At 36.7% G+C, this 19,753-nt stretch overlaps 1 protein-coding gene across 1 annotated transcript in view; it reads right to left on the reverse strand.

Moving 5' to 3' along the window:
* The window catches only part of MAGI2 (membrane associated guanylate kinase, WW and PDZ domain containing 2), a 1,298,069-nt gene that overhangs the window by 433,461 nt on the left and 844,855 nt on the right, over window positions 1-19,753 (reverse strand). The window contains 2 exon segments of the mRNA XM_055301214.1: window positions 1,287-1,366; window positions 13,453-13,663. Coding sequence (XP_055157189.1) covers window positions 1,287-1,366; window positions 13,453-13,663 — 291 coding nt within the window.

A 19,753-nucleotide genomic window follows, 5' to 3' on the forward strand; every position in this document is an offset into this window, starting at 1 on the left:
CCTCCATATATAACAGATCTGGCCATTTTAATTTATAACTGATCACAATCTGCAGCACACGTCTTATTGGTGTCAAGGAAATATATAACCTAATGGTGATCAAAAGTCCAGGTCACATAATTTTATGGGTTTCAACCACAAGCAGTCATACTATTCTACAGAAAGCATACAGTTATAGCTATGAATATAAATAGTCTATAATATAGACAGTGGTTAAAAACTGGATATTTATGCATTCAAATATGGACATATAAATTGTACACTGTAATTCTTAATTGAACTCTGTATAACTAGCTTGTGAACAGTTACAGAAATGAACAATGTTATCAAAATATTATCTGATAAAGCCAGAACTATTGTTACAAAGGACTTTTAGAATTAGAGACTTACAAAAAAGTTGACTTTTCAAAAACTTTTTTAGAAGTTTAAACTCTCATCACTTTCTCCACTTTTAAGAGCCTCTCAATGATAGATGCCTGTGAACAGGGCTCTAATAGGTTGAGGAGATAAAGGCTTGATTGTAGTCAAATAATAAATCAAAGGAGAGTATGCTATTTATCATTTTAGCTAAACTTTAAGTGTTCTTTAACATTAAACTCAACATCTTTAAAAATTACAAGTGTCATCTGTAACAGACTTTGTCTAATTTACTAATATCAGTGCAAGGTTTACACCCATCTAACCCCCAACATTGTTCAAAAACATTCTTCACATATATGAAAACAGTTTCTAAGCAAGTTAGTATTACTACACTAGAAACTAGAAAATACTAAGGATATCCCAGGACATTCATGCAACTGGTTATTTAATTCAAATATTTGATTAAAGGAAAGTAGCCATATGTATAGATCTGTATACCACTGATTCTTTAATAACTAGCACTATGCTATGCCTCTAAACACAAAAATCAATAATATTTATAGGTCCACAAGAGTGTTTCTCTATATATCATGTTTGATGCCAATGAAAAGATAAGAGTCCTCAGAGAGACATATTGCAAACAATAAGTCCTTAGAAGGTGGTGGAAAGTCAGGCCAGGAGTCACATAGAACCAACAGAGATGACAGAGATGTGATATCCGGCACAGTTTCCTCAGAAAGAGAAAGGAAAACCACATGGCACTGCTGAAAAGCCGCGTTAATTCTCTCTCCTCTCTAAGCATTAAATATTACATCTTTAAAATTGTCTCAACTACATGATTGCTCCTGTCGGTGAGACCCTCCTTTAAGAAACACAAACATGCTCAAAGCGCAACGCAGAAACATCATAGAAACTTAATGACCTACCATTCTCTTTGCACTCTTCTGGAGGTTTAGCCTTTTTCGCAAGTCGAGGATCCAGCCATGATGTTGTCTTTGTGTTATGGCTGAAAAGAAAAGAGATCACTCTGAACAGACACATACTGAAAGGAATCAAGTTTATTCCTTAAAAAAAGGGGGGGGGGCTGTTAGTCCAACAAAATTGCAATCGATACACTTAATTTGCTTACTGGTTCTAAGTAGCCCTGAAGGAGGTGTAAGAGTAATTGTGCAAGGCAGCTGTAAATTTGGCAACCTCAGCTCCCTGTCCTCAAAGCAGCTATTTTTATTAAAATCAACTAGAATGTTGCCAAGTTCACCTCATTGAAAATGCAGAACTCATCCAGAGCAAAAGGAATTTATTACAAATACAGGATTCTCCACTTGGAAGAGCACAGTTCGCAGGCTCTGATACTGTTTCCTCACTTTTGCAAAATGATTATTTTCATCTTAAACCTACCCTTTTCATAAACAGTTGTTTTGTTACTCTTTAACTACAGAGCTGGCAGAGGCAGTATAAAAGTGATGAAAATTACAGCATGTTCCCGGGATGCCTACATTTTCTCAAAAAGTGATTAATAGCAATTTCATTAACCCATATTTAGCTGTGTTGCATCTAAATATTTTCAATCCAGTTAGGCAGGCATAGGATACAAATGCCTGTATTCTAGTGTTTCTAGAATGGAATTTCTGGGAATTAATAATAATTTAAATGACATTTGTGCTTTGGAAAAAAATATCTTCTGGAAAGCCTTTAGTCAGGAATTTTTAAAACATAGAGATGTTCTTAGAACAGTGTGTCTTATAGAGCCCCTGGAATCACCTGCATTGGAGTCACCTGGAGATTAACAGCGCATACTCTGGGTCTTCACAGAACTACTGAATCAGAATCTTTGAGGTTGAGCCACAAAATCTCCATCATTGGCAAGCACTCCAGGTGATTTTTATGCACATTATAATTCGAGAACCACTCACAAGCTCAAAACTGCTCTTTGGAGCTAAAGTCTTTACTGTGTACAGCTGTCTCAAGTGATCCCCTCTACCAATGGACAAATTATCAAGGATGTGACATTTGTGAGGGCTTCAGAAAAAGAATGAACAAAGTCACAGGTGTGGAAAAGTGTGAGACTCATACAGGGAAGAGTCAAGAGGCCAATAAATGGAACATGAAAGGGAACAGTAGAAAATAGTTTAGAAATATAAATTAAAGCCAGATAATAGGGATATTTGAACACAGCTGTAAGAAAGTCAAATGCTAATGGTGAAAGTCAAATGATAAAAATTTCACGTATATTTTCTCTTTCTTCCTTGAAATTTAACTATGTTTTATTGTATCGCAGACACAAGTATTAGCTAGATAACCAGACAGGCAAATCTCCACTTAGAGCAAAGGTCAAAAAATTCTTCCAGGCAGCATATTTAATAGCAAACTTATAGAGACCAGGTGCCTATCTAATGAAGAAAATTTTAAGGTAGGAAAGAGGAAAGATAAAGACAAGCTGGGAGTGGGCAAGCAAGTCCAGGTGTTAAAGCACATGGTGTTTTCTGGACGATGATCCTGTCTATTGTAGAGCCATCTCTGATTTGAAAACCAAGAGACATTAAGATTCTTGGATCATGAAGTCTCCGCTCCAGAAGATTCCTTTTTATTTCTGAATTTCACGTGTGGTAAAGCGAAAATACTCTTCATCACTTCCTTCACATTTAGGACCTCCGTGATGATTGATGCCTCTAAACAGGGCTCTCATAATTTGACCAGATAAAGGCTGTGAATTTGGTCAAATTGTAAATCGCCAGGAGAGTGTGCTAGCTTCTGTTTACTCCCAATTTGACCTTTGTAAAATCTGATGGTGCTTTATTATCGAGTTTCAGAAGCAAGTACTGCAGACACTTTTGTCTCATTCTGCTCCTCATTTGTAGTTATGTCAATATCATCTAGTCTTTTCCTCTGAACTAAAGACACCCATGGAAGGAGGTTATGACCACCTCAAATATGTTAGTGAACTGGGTTCAGTGTTTGATGCTCTCATTTTGAAATAGGCAAATTCACTTAAAAAAATTTTTTTTAGGGCAGCCCGGGTGGCTCAGCGGTTTAGCGCCGCCTTCAGCCCCAGGGTGTGATCCTGGAGACCTGGGATCGAGTCCCACGTCGGGCTCCCTGCATGGAGCTTGCTTCTCCCTCTGCCTGTGTCTCTGCCTCTCTCTCTCTCTCTCTCTCTCTCTCTCTGTCTCTCATGAATAAATAAATAAAATCTTAAAAAATTTTTTTAATAGATGTGACTTCATACGAAGTGTGCATGCGCATACATGCACATGTGCATTTGTGTGTAAGGCATGTTCATGTCTACGTTTTTATGTGTTAGGGAGAAATGTTGGGGAGTGAGCAAGGAAAATATATTTCCCAACTTTTTAAGTACAACTGCTTCTTCAAAATCCTTCCTTCATTTTGGAGAAAAGTCATTTATTTCTAGGTCTTTTAGACATATTCACAAAAGCAAACACATCTAGGACTAAGAGGTAAGGGGCCATTACTAAGCCATTACAGGGAGTCAAATTACCATTTCCATATCATTCCACCATTGGTCTCAAATACCGGCTAATTTCATAGAGAACTGTGAGTCTCCTAGCTTTCCTGAGTTTATATAAAGCATTTCATTACAGGATGATTGTTTTTTAGGTTGAACTAGCATTAATGGTATGTCACTTTAATACACTTTGGCAGATAGAGTCTCTTACGGTTAACAGCATTTTTAGCTGATCCTCTGAAATGATTCTGAAAGAAATGTGGGTAGTAGTTAGTCTTAAACATCACATGAAGATACAGTACAGTATTTTTCAATAGTGGTTCTTCCCAGGCTTATAATTTGCATACTTCTCCAGGATTACAAAGGGGATATTTTTAATGCATTGGGAGACAACAGACCAAGTGGCTTTCCATTTCCCTTAAATTATATATTTTTAACCTGGACAATTACCTTTGAAAATAGGATTAAACACTGGACAGGAAACTGTGTACAAAATGGAATCGTTGAGGGATTTTTCACAATCTACATAACACTTTTCCTCAAGTTTGAGGATGTGATTTCCTTTTACTTCCACTGCTAAAGTAGATTTAAATAAAGCATCAGTTTTCTGGATCTAACCAAATGGTGTGTAAACAAATGACAGGAAGATTAAGAGGTTAATGCTATATGATCTTATATTGATACTAGTTTCTTAAACAGAGACACATACACACATATATGCTGAATTTGCAAAGAAATTTTTTCCCCTAGCTGGGGAATGGAATAAATGTTTTCTAGGAATGCTAAATCATAGTAGTCTACTGCTGTATGTATTTCTATGGATAAAGTTAATGTGATGATCATGAAAAGTGAGAGATCAAGTGGAGTGAAGTCAGTAGCTATTCAGGTTCAATCAATCTCAGATTTAAAAATCTGGATAAAAACCTTAAAAGTGGTTTATCCAAACTCTTCCCCGATGTTAAACTGTATAATGAATCTATCTGGGGGACTGGAAAAAAACCAGAAGTGAAATTTCATTTAACTCTGCAATAGTAGTTTAAATTCATAACAGAATGGCCTTGAAGACATGATAGGCTGACTTATAATGAATTAGAAATTTCTGTGTTTTTTTTGTAAGTTTAACCTTTGCCAAACTGACAAAAGCTGCAGGTTAAATAATAACATCTTATCTTCCTGGGGAAACATTCTGCTCACATAGAAAATGCTTCACTTCGACAGGAAAAGCTGCTGACATTATGGCATACCATTGCAAAGTTATTCTCATTATCTCGTAACATTTCCTGATGGTTGACTCTGTCAGGGGCTACGCTAGAACCTTCATATGCATCACCTCACTTAATGCTAATGAGCCTCTGTGGCTATAGATTTTTAATTCTGTTTTACGGGAGAAACAAAGGTTCAGAGAAGGTGAGTAACTTGCCCAAGGTTACACAGCTAGTGCGTGAAAGTGAAAGGGCTGGCTGGCATTAAACACAGTTACATCTGATTTCCAAGTTCAAGTTTCTTAAGCTCTGAAACCAGAGGCATACTAAACCTAACACTTGTTTTTCATACTGAGTTGCTTTATTTGGCTCCCTCAGAGAATAATCAAAGATCTTTTTCTCAGAGCCTTTGCCAGTAGTTTGGAAATAGAGACATTTATCTCCCGTTTGAGGAGAGTGATCACAACAAATTCCTTTGTGTTGAATGCCTTGTACTTAGTAGGTATTATATTAAATTGCAGGCTCACAGAGATGAAAGGGAGGACATTGTGATTGAGGTACGGATAGCATCACCGGAAACATTTTTTTTCCTTATAAACTTGAATTTTCCATCCAGATCACTTTTGAATCCAATGTTCTTCATTTAAATCTGAATATTTTTCCAGGGGGAGCTAAGATGCTGGCACAGTAGGAGGACCTCAGCCTCATCTGTCCATAGAATACAACTAGATAACTATCAAATCATTTTAAATATCCCAGAAATCAACCTGGGTAAAGTCGTAAAATTCATGATTTACAAAATCTCCATATAAATATTAGGTCTTAGAAGCAATACTAAGGAATTAGGTTAATAAAATTGCTATCAAGTGGTGGAACATTTTTTTTAAAGATTTATTTATTTATTTATTTTTATTTATTTATTTATTTATTATTTATTTTTAGAGTATAAGGAGCAGGAGGGGGCAGAGGGAGAGGGGGAGAGAGAAACTTTGAGGCAGAGTTCCTGCTGACATTGGGCTTGATCCCAGAACCCCATGATCATGACCTGAGCTGAAACCAAAAGCCGCTACTCAACTGACTGAACCACACGGTGCCCCACAGGTGGAGGATTTTCATGTAGATCATGACACACTCGACCCTTCCATTTTTTCATTGTTCTATGTTTTCCCAGTCAGGGTATAAATCCCTTATTAGTTTTGTAGGTATACATAAGTGGATCCTCAAGGGTGATCCAATTCAAGCCTAATTCTAAGACATAAGTCTTTTCTTTCTGTTTCTTTCTTCTGTTTCCTTTTCCTTCTTCTCCTTTACTTTTATATTACCATCTAGATGAATATGCTTTTAATACAGCACAAGTATTAGATCATATCTCACCAACTAAAATTTTATTAGTAGAACAAGAAATTTTTATTGTCATACACATTTCCTCACTGCATTTTCTCTAAAAATAGTAACAGACTTAAAACAATGACAAATGCATTAAATTTAAAGAGTCCTCCTACAAGGGCACTTGATGGGATGAGCACTGGGTGTTATACTATATGTTGCAAATTGAATTTAAACAAAAACAAATGTAAAAAAAATAAGTCCTCCTTCAAAGTCAATTCTTAATCTTAGTCTTGAATTGACAGTTAAAATGTATTTTCATCTGGGAAATGCATCAGAACAATAATAAGAGCTTAAAGTCAATGATGTTTGGCTTCAAGAAACATAATCTTTTGAACCAGGTAAACAAGGTCCAAGTAAATATTTTAGAGTCTATTGGGCAATTCAAAATTTGTTTGGATGTTAAAGTTTCACTAGCAATGGTCATATAGGTTCAGAGACAATAATCAGAGATTGTGACTACATCCTACAGAATTTTAAAAATAAATGCTAGTTCTCTCTCTCTTTTTAACTCATCTCTATATCCAAAATGGGGCTCAAACTCATAATCAAGAGTCGCATACTCTACCAACTAAGCCAGCCAGCTGCCCTTAAACATTAGTTCTTAAAAGTATATAAATTCACGTTTTATATCGTATACATTTTAGATTATTGTCGATAAAATCTTCAGGATGGTTACATCATTTTGCAGAAGACTTTCTCCCCCTTTTATATCATCTTTCCAAAAAGAAGATTAAAGGCAATGACTAGATAGATATACTGATGATGAACAGTGGGAACTTTTTCATTCAAGACTTCATTCCTTCACAGTTTTACTATTTTTTCTATTCATACATTGGCAATCTACATGAAAAGTTACTCTTCTATAGTGATTGTTTTCTAAACAATATTCCTAAAAATGTTATTAACTAAGTGAATTATGTAAGTTTGCCATTATATTATCTTTCATATGTTTAGAAACATTTTTAAGAAAGTTTTATTATAAATAGTGTTTGGAATATCTTGAGTGTGAATTGCATACTGTTTTGTTTAAAACAGATTACTTTATGTCTGGGGATTGCAATGGAGTCTTGCACAGGCACAAGAAAAAAAGAACATGAAAAAAATTCAATGTATCTTCTGTGTTGTAATACGAATTACAGAGAGTAAGCACAGATCATATTTTGTGACTGGTGGGGATATTCCAAGCTTAGAATGAGAAAGCTGGGGTTGCTTCATACCAAATAATTGATTTTACTTCTCTTTCCAATACATTTCCCAAGTATTATGTCTGCTCTTTAATAAAAAAAAAATGTGGCTTTGTTTGAAATGGTAATTAGTGATTTACTTAAAACTTAAGGAGATACAGAAATGGCAACACAAGAGGAAACAGATTATATGTGTGTCTTTCTGATAACTTAAAAGCAAATTCAGCCCGGACAACGATTTAGGAAACCATGTAGAGCCATGACATTTTTCACAGATGTGATTTTCAGTTTCAAAAGTCTGCTTTAAAAAATCTATTATTTAAGATGACACAGCGCCCACTGCCATTCAGGGAGATGGTAGTAAACAAATAGGTTCTTGTTGTCATTTTGTTTTTTGCCAAAGGAATAAGCAGTCTCTTTTATGTCACTAACTAAACTGACTCCCATACAAAGAGGGAATTTAATAGGATTCCCAAAGCATGTCAATACAGATTAACCCTATGACAGCTCTGCTTTATGGAACATTTAGCCTCTGGAATAGTGGCTTTCTGGCTGAAAAACTTAGAAACAAACACTGTTTGTAATATGAAAGTTTACTTTTATTTTATTCAATGTTTATTTATACAGTGGAGGTAGTATGGGATAATGGCAATGGCTTTGCAAGGTCATGAACTATGAGACTTTATTATTTTTTTATTTTATTTTTTTAATGAGACTTTAAGAATGTTAATTTGTCAGGGCCTCTGAGTGGCTCAGTTGATTAAGCCTCTGCCTTTGGCTCTGGTCAGTCGTGATCTGGGTCCTGGATGGGGCCCCACATGGGGCTCCCTGTTCAGTGGGAAGTCTGCTTCTCCTTCTCCCTCTCCATCTGGGCTCTCCCCTCTCTCTCTTTCTCAAATAAATAAATAAAATCTTAAAAAAAAAAAAAAAAGAATGTTGGGGCAGCCTGGGTGGCTCAGCGGTTTAGCACCGCCTTCAGGCCAGGGCATGATCCCGGAGACCAAGGATCGAGTCCCACAATGGGCTCCCTGCATGGAACCTGCTTCTCCCTCTGCCTGTATCTCTGACTTTTTCTCTCTGTGTGTCTCTCATGAATAATAAAAAAAATGTTAATTTGTCCAAGGATCCCTTAAAATCTCATCTATGAAATCAGGTGTATCAAATGCTCACAAGGTACTTACAAAATAGTATATGTAATGTAGGCATCATAGCAAAATGACTGAAAGCAAGGACCCTGGAGAAAGTCTGTGTCTCATGACAGTATGATTCTTGTCAGCTTTGCTGAATACTGTATGCCCAGCATTTAACATGGTGTCTTGCACATGGCATGTGTCCTATAAAGAGGAGTTGAGTAAATGGCATCAAAGCATCTTGGCTTTGTGAATTCTTGGTTATACGGCCACAGGTAAGTGACTTACCTCCACAAGCCTCAGCTTCCCAAGTGAGCACAGTGTAAGTGCTTAAGAAAGTAGCTATTATTGTCTAACCTGAACACAGCCTGAACAAAGTAGGCACTCAGTATGTCATAATTATTATTACTAGTTTGAATGTATCATTAATACGTATCATGAGTGTACATATTAATTATTTAATATGTAAGTACTAGAAGACATTATTAATGAGGATGATGCTATGAATTAAGGAAATTACTGCTTTTAAACAATATTATTCACTTCAAAGCCTTATGAAAACTGCTAAACATAAGACATTATTAATGCTTTAAAGCGTGTTTAGAAGAGAACATTCATGCACAATTTAAAATTCCATTGGTTAAAAATGCTTTCTCAGGTATTCACTTTTCTCATTAAATACCACTGTTAATGATCAAAGGAATCTGCTTTTCATTCATCAAAGGATGCAGTTCTGAAAAGTGGGAAATATAGTTGACCCATGTGTTCTGGTACTGAAAACAAGAAAATCCCTCATCTTCTAAATGCAGAACTTGTTAAGTACGGAGACATATAAAGTATTTTGCAATACTGAACAAATCAATAAATATTTTAAAATATTACTGCACAGAAGACAAAAAATGGAATTACTTGTTATCTTAATTCAAAACCCACAGTATATATAATTCAAAAAAAAGATATATCTGAGCTCACATTTCACCAAGGAGGAATTCCTCTCTTCCATCCAAAAATGTGTATGTATATAAATGTAAATAAATAGATATTTATATTCATGTATTTAGATTTTATACACAGAACCACGGGGCCCTTCTCCTTGGTTTCACTTGCTTCTGTTTTACCAAAATCTTTGTTTCACAGGAGACAGAAATCAGTGAAGTGTAATGAGGGCTGTTGCCTACCAGGGGAGACTTCTATTACTATAAGTGACTCTCACAATATTTGTACCAGAGGGAAGTTCTCACTGACGCCAGCTCTCCTTACTTCACACGTCTATCTTCTCCTCCATTTCTTTTATCTGTCTTTTAATTTACTCTACTGGCCTTTTTGTCTTCTTTCTTTACCTTGACTTTGCTTCAGGGCTGCAAACTTTTATATGACAAGTACTACTTGTTTTCTAAGTTTCTTGGCTAGAAATTCCGGGGCCCGTCATTGCTTAGTCCCCAAGAAAGTTCTTATTGCCCCACCATGATCCCTTTCCTGTCACATTCCTGCTCTAACAGACTGTTTCCAAGGGCCTTTTCTATTCACAAAAGGATTCATTGTGGGCCGCCTGGGTGGCTCAGTGGTTGAGCTCTGCCTTTGGCTCAGGGTATGATCCTGGGGTCCTGGGATCAAGTCCTGCATCAGGCTCCCTGCATGGAGCCTGCTTCTCCTTCTGCCTGTGTCTCTGTCTCTCTCCCTCTGTGTCTCCCATGAATAAATAAATAAAATCTTTAAAAAAAGAATTCATTGTGATATCAACAGCAAAGTTACCCACAGGTCAATGACAGTGGGTTGAAGTTCTGATTTTGTCGCACACGGTTAGAAGGGAAGAAGTATTCCAGGCAAAACAGTGAAAGCAGTCAGGAGAGAATCAGCAAAAATGGAGGGAAAAGTAAAGCAGAGTGAAATACAGGCAAAGAGAAAGGAAACCACAAGGCACATGTTCATAGTGTGGAAATGAAGCACCAGATGAAGAAGACGCTGATTCCTGCCTAGTCTGATACGTGAGACCATCACACTGAGAATGGGATTCAAAGGTGACTTCTTCAAGAAAGAAAAGATGGGGCTCGAACTGATCCAGGGTGAAGGGTGGGGTGAGAGGTGCCTCCATTCTGTGGAGGAATCTCCTTAAGGAGGGCATTCACACCTGCCTTCTACAGGAAACTCCTTCCCATCACACTCCCACTTCAGCCTTAACTCGAGGCTTCTTCGTTTTCCAAAACTCTGGGTGAGTCTCCCCAGCATCAGCTTTCTTGCCAAAATGAAGTTATATCCTCTCTTGTATCTTAATTTTCCACTTCCACTTATCTCTGTTCCTCTGCTCATTAATTCTTCCCTGAAGTAACAGAAAGCCTGACTTGCAACAAAGCACTAATGATCTAGCAAAATGGAAACAGAGCAATCATTTCACAGGATTCACCATTAAATATCTATTGCCTGGTAGGGTCAGAGGGTCTTCTCACTATCCCTGATAAGCCCAGTGACTGGGTCTTTGAAAGCACCTGTGTCTACACATTGCCAAGTGTGCATGACCGCACATTCCCAATGGTGCCTCCTTTTATTACTTAAGTCTGTGCTAAGCATATCCTTCTCCAAATAGTATCATAAAACTCAGAAATTAGTTGTTTACTGATTGTTTATAATTATATGTCTCTCTTCCCCAACTTGAACAATAAATCTCAACTATAAACTTGAGAACAGGTACGAAATCTTATGAATCTTTGAATTCAGTCGAGTATTAACAAAATCATTTTGGTACATTCTCTCATATCTTTTTTTTTTTAACGTGAGGCCGTTCTACCTTTTTTTTTCTTTTTTTTAAATTTTTATTTATTTATGATAGTCACACACACACAGAGAGAGAGAGAGGCAGAGACACAGGCAGAGGGAGAAGCAGGCTCCATGCACCGGGAGCCCGATGTGGGATTCGATCCCGGGTCTCCAGGATCGCGCCCTGGGCCAAAGGCAGGCGCCAAACCGCTGCGCCACCCAGGGATCCCCATTCTCTCATATCTTGCAGAGCCTCATCACTTACTACATACCATGAGCACAACATCATCTTTCAAAGTCCCTCTTCTTCACAATCACAAAATCTGACACTATTTAAAGGAGAAAATATTATTTTGTAATCACAAAGATTTTTATAATTGCATTATTAGAAACCTTATAAGGAAACAGCTCTTTAATCAACTTGTCATGTTGGTTTTATTATTTCCACATGCCCTTACTCCTCCTGTGTTATATAAACAAAAATGTATATACTATCGGTCTCCTTCTTCTGGATATCAATTTTCCTGAACACCAAGGTATGAACTCACATGTAAGGTTTATACTTTGAGTGGCCCCATGCTGTACTTATCAATAACAAAGTAACGTTTTTAGATTTAAATACTTTTTTGGCATTTAAAAAACTCCATATGGCTTCTTCTTTTCCAATTAATTGGTAAAAGATTTCTTTGGGTCATTGATTATAGCAATAAAAAATAATGCAAGAAATATTTATTCTTTTTTTAAATTTACAAGATCTGTCAAAAGGTGAGTGGTAGAGATTCATTTTCTGCAAAACACTGTATTTCTCATCCCGTGTTGGAGTCAAGCAGAGCACCAAGTAATTACCTCATTATATATTCCCTTGGCCACATGTATCAAAGTTCCCACCTTCACATGAGAATTAAATATTGGCATGTGGTAACATTTCAATTTCACAACTGAGTTCTGCCTATGGAGATCTAAGTCCCACGTCACTCCAGGTTGGGGAAGGAAATCTACTTTTAATATTTTTTCTTGAATAATCAGAGGTTACATATTTTTATCTACTGTCAGCACTGAAAACTTCAGATTCTATTAATTTTTCTGTTTGAGTCTTGTTTGTGGGAATAAGTGTTGTTCATTACAATTTTTTTTTGGTTTTTATTCTTCCTAATGAATAGTTTGATTGTCTTATGCATGCTAACAATTTAATTTTGTGCTAAGATCTCTCACTTAGGACCTTGGTTTTTTGTTTTGTTTTGTTTTTTAAAGTGGTTCTACTCTTGGAAAATAAAGGGAAAATAGACAGAATTGTTAATAAATAAAACATATTAGAAGTCGGTTTGGGGGAAAAAAAAAGTCCAAAAGGCAATAAAAGATTAGGCTGAGTCATTATCACCAGGGAGTTCAAGATTAGCACTTCAGTTTTCTTGGCCAGTCATAAAAATGGTAAGCAAAAAAATAGAATAAAATTAATAAATATGAGTGTGATTTATAGTTACATGATACAAAACTAAATGATTTTATTGACATATGACCTCTGGGTGAAATACTTAAAATGTTGCCTTTTGTGACAAGTAAGTATTTTGCTCTAAATGGCTGTGTCACTGAACATGATGGTAAAGGTTTCTAGCAATCTTACTTAAAAAATAGGATTATCTCATTTGGACTATACGGAGGTCTTGAAAGAGTAGAGTAAGCATTTCCCATGATAGGTAGATTATTTCCAACTCAGTAATAACATCACATAGAGATTTGCCTTTTCAGTCACAATTGTAACAAATTTTACAGTGCAATTGTTTAATTCATTCTTTGATTTATAGCTATAATATAATTATATTAAGGCACTATCCACTATTCTCTAACAAAGAAGGATGCTAATACCAGGAACAATAAAATTCAGCATTTTATTATGACCACATCTCTATGTGCGGCATCACTTATATGCTGCCATGATCTTTGTGGCAATATCCAAAGAAATGTGTGAAACTTACTCAATGAAGTAGACTTCACCCTTCTCTGTATAGGCCATTTCCCAGTTATCAGGCAATGGGTCTGACTCCTCATTCTCTTCAGGTTTAGTTGGTTTTGCATCATCCATCTGCTCCTTCAGCTCCTCAGGCTGACTATACACTGGTGCAGGATAAGGCTGGGAGGGTGTCTCCCCTGAGGCACCTGCACTCTTGTCTTCATGTTCACTGGATTCTACAAAAGACAAAGCATGCCGTTAGTCATTCTAGCCACAGGAACTTCTCAATGAGTGTGGAGTATGATGTATTAGGGTATAAGCTCTATGAAGGCTAACAAGAAAAGCATAATTGCAAATAGCTCTGAAAATCATCTCTAGGCCTACTTGAATTTCCCTTTTATTCATCATTCTTGTCTACCTTTCATCTAATTATTGATTACTGAATTTGAGGGCCATTTCACAATATAGGTGTGGTAGGCAGAATAATGACTCCCTAAACTTGTCCATGTCCTACTTCCTCAAACAGCTCAATGTTACCTTACATGGTGAAAGAGAATTTTCAGATCTGATTCAATTAAGGGCCTTGAGATTGGGAGGTTATCTTCAGTTATTCAGGTGGGCTCATTGTAATAACAAGGGTTCTTAAAAGTGTAATAGGAAGGCAGAAGAGGATGGTGAGAGGGAGATGTGCCACTAAGGAATGGCCAAAGAGATGCAATGTTGCTGGCTTTGAAGATAGAAGAAGAGGACTGATCAAACACAAGCCAAAAAATGTGGATGGCCTCTAGAAGCTGGAAAGGCTAGTGTATGGATTCTCTTCTAGAGAATTAAGCCTCTAGAAAGGAACATAGTCCTGTTGATACTTTTATTTCAGCCAGGTCAGTCTCATGTCAAACTTCTAACCTACAGAACTGTAAGACAGTAAATTTGCAATGTATTAAGCCACTAAGTTTATGGTCATTTGTTATAATAATAGTAGAAAGCTAATACAACAGACTAAAACCTAAAAAAAAGATACATATTTCAAGAGTAAAGGTAACAGGCTTGGAGGACAGACCCAAGGGTTCCAACATGTAAATAGCATGAGCTCCAGAGTGAGCAAAAGAAACAGAGAAGAAATAATAACTCAACAACAAAAAAGTAGAAGAAAATTTACCTAATATGAAGAAACACTTGAGTTTGCAGACTGAAATGGATCACTGAATCTGATGCCAGATTAATGAAGCATATAGACTCCTAAACACAGCTAGGTGAAATTTCCAAACTCCAATGTTAAAAAAGCAACTTTAGAGGCTCCTGCACTGAAGAAACATGATTACTTACAAAGAAAAGAGGAACAAAAGAACATGAGATCTTTCATGTGTGATACACTAACCTCAAAGACAATAAGGTAACATCTATAGTAACTTGAGAATAAAAAAAAGTACAGCAACTCAAGAACTTAAGTCTACCCAAATTTTACTCCTCTATCTAGGCAAAAGAAAGTCATTTTAAACAACAGAAGTTCTGAATACATACTATCCATGCATCCTACCTGAGGACAACATTTGAGGACTTACTCTAACCCTTTCACAGATTGTTGAATCAGAGCAGATAAAACAAAACAGGGAGAGAAATGGGGTAAAATAAAAACTAAGAAGAGGCAAATTCTGGATCATATACCTAAATGTCAATGAAGGATGATCACATTTCTGGAAACATATAATATGTGTTAAAGACAAAATCTTGAAAGACAAGAAAATTCTTGGAATTTTCTTGGAAAATTCTATGGAAAATCTAATACCAGCATGAGTTTTAAGCTGTATCTTGGTTAAGCTCAGGTTCTAAAGAGTAGAGAAAAGGCAGGGAAATAAGGACATTTTAAAGACCTAATAGTGGTACTACAGGGAGTGGGTAAAGAAGATGATTTTAAAGGCTACCTTTTCATGGGATTAGATTTTTGGGATTAAGTATTTTGGTCAAGGTATGCATGTAATTGCATAATGGGGATATTTTTGAAATATCCTATCATGTATATTCTCTCTGAGATATTCAGAATTTCATTTTGTTCCCATTTAGCTTTTCTGCCACTAAACATAGACCATGAGTCTTATTTGTTGGCGAAGAATAGAGTGGGTACCATCTAGAAAAATGAACATTTTCAGGGTAAATAAAAAGAAAGACATAATGCAGAATAAGTTCCTGCAAGGTAAGATGGTGGGATTGGGAAAGAAATTCAAAGGGGTAAATGTTCCAGTTTAAGACACTCCTTGGTTCATTTGGAGATTCAGCACCACTATCTTTAGGTTTTGGTCTGGAGTATGATGTATGTGGCCATGGTAAGAAAAGGGAAGCCAAGGAAAAGGTGAAGGGAGCCAAAAGGAGAGGAAGCCCATGAATTACTTTAGTTTAAAACTTTGGGAGAAATGTTTTCTGCAGAGTAGCCCCAAATCTCCACTGGAAAGTCAGAACAAATAGATTGTGGGTAAGGGGGCAACTGAGTAGTTCAGTCGGTTAAGCATCCAAACCCTTGGTTCAGCTCAGGTCATGACCTCAGAGTTGTGAGATTGAGTCCTGGTCGGGCTCTGAACTCAGTGTGGAGTCTGCTTGATTTCCTCTCCCTCTCTGTCTCTGCCCCTCTCCCTATTCACGCTGTCTATCTAAAATAAATAAATAAAATATTTTTAAAAGTTTGACAAATACCATTTCAAGACTCCCCCGGAATATGTTTGTCATCTGAAAGTCTAAGTATGGCCCAGTGGGAAACTTGGAAAGTAACTAAAACTAGAGAACCACTAGCTTCCTCACAGTGGAAGGTGTCGTAGAGACAGCTTAACCCCAAAACTGGAAGGAGAGTACTACTGACAGATGCCAATGTGAAGACAGGACAGCTGATTTAAAAATAGGAAATTCTACAATCATTTGAGAACATAATCAATAGCTATCAACATTAAAATATATATATACACATACACATATTCTTTGACTCAGTAATCTCACTTTGAGACGGTATCCTCCAAAAATAAAAGTAGTGTGGAGTAAGAATACACGTATAACAATAGTGGGGTATGTCTAGTAATAAAGCCCTGAAAATGGTTTGAATGCTTATGAATGCTAATTATGATTAAAAAAATTGTGGAAAACCATAGTTTAAAACAATGAATTAAATGTGTATCTATTGAGGTGGAATTATTCAAAGAGTAATCCAAGTTGTAGAGAACATATATTGTTTATTCTGCTTTTTAAAAACAAATGAACACAAGTTCTCTTAGTTATATGCATACAATTTTGTGTATAATATATAAGCATGAAAACAGTTTGGAAGATGCACAATAGATTGTCAACTTTGATTACTTAAGTATATATAGTACATTAAATGGGGGTGGAAGAAGTTTCCTTCATGTATATTTGCATTCATTGGCTATCAATTATTTTTATGACTTTAAAAATTAGTAAAAGTAATTTACAATTAGTTAATTAAAGAATTCTATCTTTGTTTTAATCAATTGCTTAGATCAATTGCTTAGTTTTCCCTATATGCATCAATCTCAGAGGCCATATTAAGGTATCTTTAGGAATTAGGAAGCACAAGAGCATATTACAAGCTTTCACAGTTTTGCCCTTAAAAAGAACACTTTATTAAAAGAATATGGCCCCTTGCTGATATAGTCTTCCAGCAGATTCCTCATAGAAAATTGACCTTTGTAAATGTGTAGGAAAGAAGCAGCAAGAAAAGGTACCTGTGCTCTCTTTAGATTCTCATTGCTGAATCTTATTACATGTAATTACCAATACACAAAAAACACTGTTCTCAGATAATTCCAGATGTTATGTTGCATTTGAAAAGTTAAAATGCAAGGTCATATTCTGAAATATTCATTCATTCAATATTCATTTAATAAATATTTATTAAGCACTCAATTATCAGAGACTAAGAACAGAAGAATGAACAAGAGAGACATGACCCCTGCTCTTGTGGATCTCAAAATATGTCAGGATGTGTAGTCTTTAAACAAGTTTAAGTGTGATGAACGCTTTCCCAATGAAAGCTGGGATATTATGCATATACATTTTTTTCATAGTGTGCTTTCAACCTGATACTTGAAAGAGAAATCAAGAGACTTTTTTCAGAGGAAGGTAATAGAGAAAAAATAGATAAGCAAGGACTGAATTAGGCAAGGCCTTAGAAAGCATGCTCAGAATTTGAGACTGTAACCTAAAAGTAATGAGAAAGCATTGATTTATCTTAACCAAGAAGATAGGATCCCCGGGTGGCTCAGTGGTTTGGTGCCTGCCTTCGGCCCAGGGCCTGATCCTGGAGACCCAGGATCGAGTCCCACATCAGGCTCCCTGCATGGAGCCTGCTTCTCCCTCTGCCTGTGTCTCTGCTTCTCTCTCTCTCCCTCTCTCTCTCTTTCTGTCTCTCATGAATAAATGGATAAAATCTTAAAAAAAAATCAAGAAGATAGTACGATTCGATTTTCATTCACTACAAAGATTCCCTTAACTATTCTGGGGGTTTGAGAATGGCAAGAGAAGATATTTAGAGATAGGTGGATAGTTATTTGTGTGTTCTAGACAAGAGATGATGGTGGCATGGGCATGGAAAGAAATGGACTGAAAAAACATTTAGATATCCTGGTAAACCCGATGAGCAGCAAAGCTATTCACTGAGATGAGAAATATGAGAAAAGGAGCAGGACCATGCAGGGAGTTGGGGAGAGTATGGGTATAGTTTTGGGTACACAGAGACAGAGTTCCACTTCAAACTCACAATGGAGATGTCATGTGAGAGTTCTTGGCTAGAGACAATCAAATTTAGAGACAACAGTACATGGCTAGACTATACTTTAATCTAAGCCAGAGGAGTGGATGAAATTGCCTAGAGAGACAGTGTAGCAAGTGGAAACTAGGCTCCTTAGAGCAGCTGTCTGAGGAATTTTCCCATTTAACAGTGAGAGGATGATCAGAAAAGAGCAACCAGGGAAGTAATAGGAAAACCAGTCAATCCTCATGCCATAAAAGCTGAGCAGAAGGCAATGAGGAGGAAACTTATTACCTTTGGCCAAAGCTTCTAAATAGTCCAGCAAAATAAGGGCATAAAATCTATTGAAATTAATGATATGGAGGTCACTGGTGACATTGGTTACCAGTTATGGTAGCAGTTATAGTGGAATGGTGGATCCAGAAGCCAGGTTGGAATGAATTAAAGAATGAATGAAAAGAAAAAATACATAATATGCTGACAGAAAATTCATTCAAGGAGCTTAGGTATGAGACAGATGCCTGGGTGGCTCAGAAGTTGAGCATCTGCCTTTGACTCAGGTCATGATTGAATCCTGCACTGGGCTCCCTGCAGGGAGCCTGCTTCTTCCTCTGCCTATGTCTCTCATGAATACATAAAATTAAAAAAAAAAAGCTTAGCTGTGAACAAATATACTTTTCTCTTTGACTAAAGTCTAGAGTCTTTGGATATGTCTATATTTATTGTCGTGCTAGAGATATGGTGCCAAGACCTCTCAGTTCATCTAACACTTGTTGATTCGTTCCTTCCTTTAGTCTTATTTAAATGGATCAATCATCACATTAGCAAACATGAATTTAATACCTATGATATGCAGGATACTTAACAAGAATCTAATGGGGGAGAAAAAAATAATTTTACTGTGAATTGGGTTGATAGAAAGGAATAAGTAGCACCTGCTTTCTCTGGACAAAATAAGAGAAAAAAGTGAGTAAGACAAATAGACAACCATAATATTCACGCATTCCCTATTTGTAAAGGCTAATCTAGGGGTGTAGTTTATGGCGAGAGTCAAAGGCTTCCAGTGAAACCCAGAGTCTGGCCAATGAACCCACAGGCAGCATGGAAGCAGGGCAGGCTTCCTATGCAAGGGCAAAACCTATTCTCAGAAAAGGAAAGCAGAACATTAGGGGTAAGAAAAAGAGGAGTTGAGCCAAGCAAGCCCAGCTATCCTTCTAAGATGTGTCATTCACATAAGTCACTCCATCTCTTCTGGGCAGAATAAATTAAGCTGCCAGTGGAGTGCAAATCAAGTACTTTAATTGACATGCAAGACAACATGATGGGTGGAGAGGATGTATCCCCCCCAACTCTGGGTAACTATATAGAGTACCATCATAATGATTTATTACATGACACTCCATGACACCAAAGAGTTATATACACATTTCTAGGATGGCAATATAGTACATGGAGATAAGAATATCTAAGAGAGCTATCTGAGGAATTCCAACATTGAGCACTCATCTGGAAAAGGCACTGGCATTATGTTTCCTCTATTACTAGGACAGTGGTATTAATTAACTTATCAAATATTTGTTGA

This window comes from Nyctereutes procyonoides, unplaced genomic scaffold (assembly GCF_905146905.1).
Source record: "Nyctereutes procyonoides isolate TBG_1078 unplaced genomic scaffold, NYPRO_anot_genome, whole genome shotgun sequence".
NCBI lineage: Eukaryota > Metazoa > Chordata > Mammalia > Carnivora > Canidae > Nyctereutes > Nyctereutes procyonoides.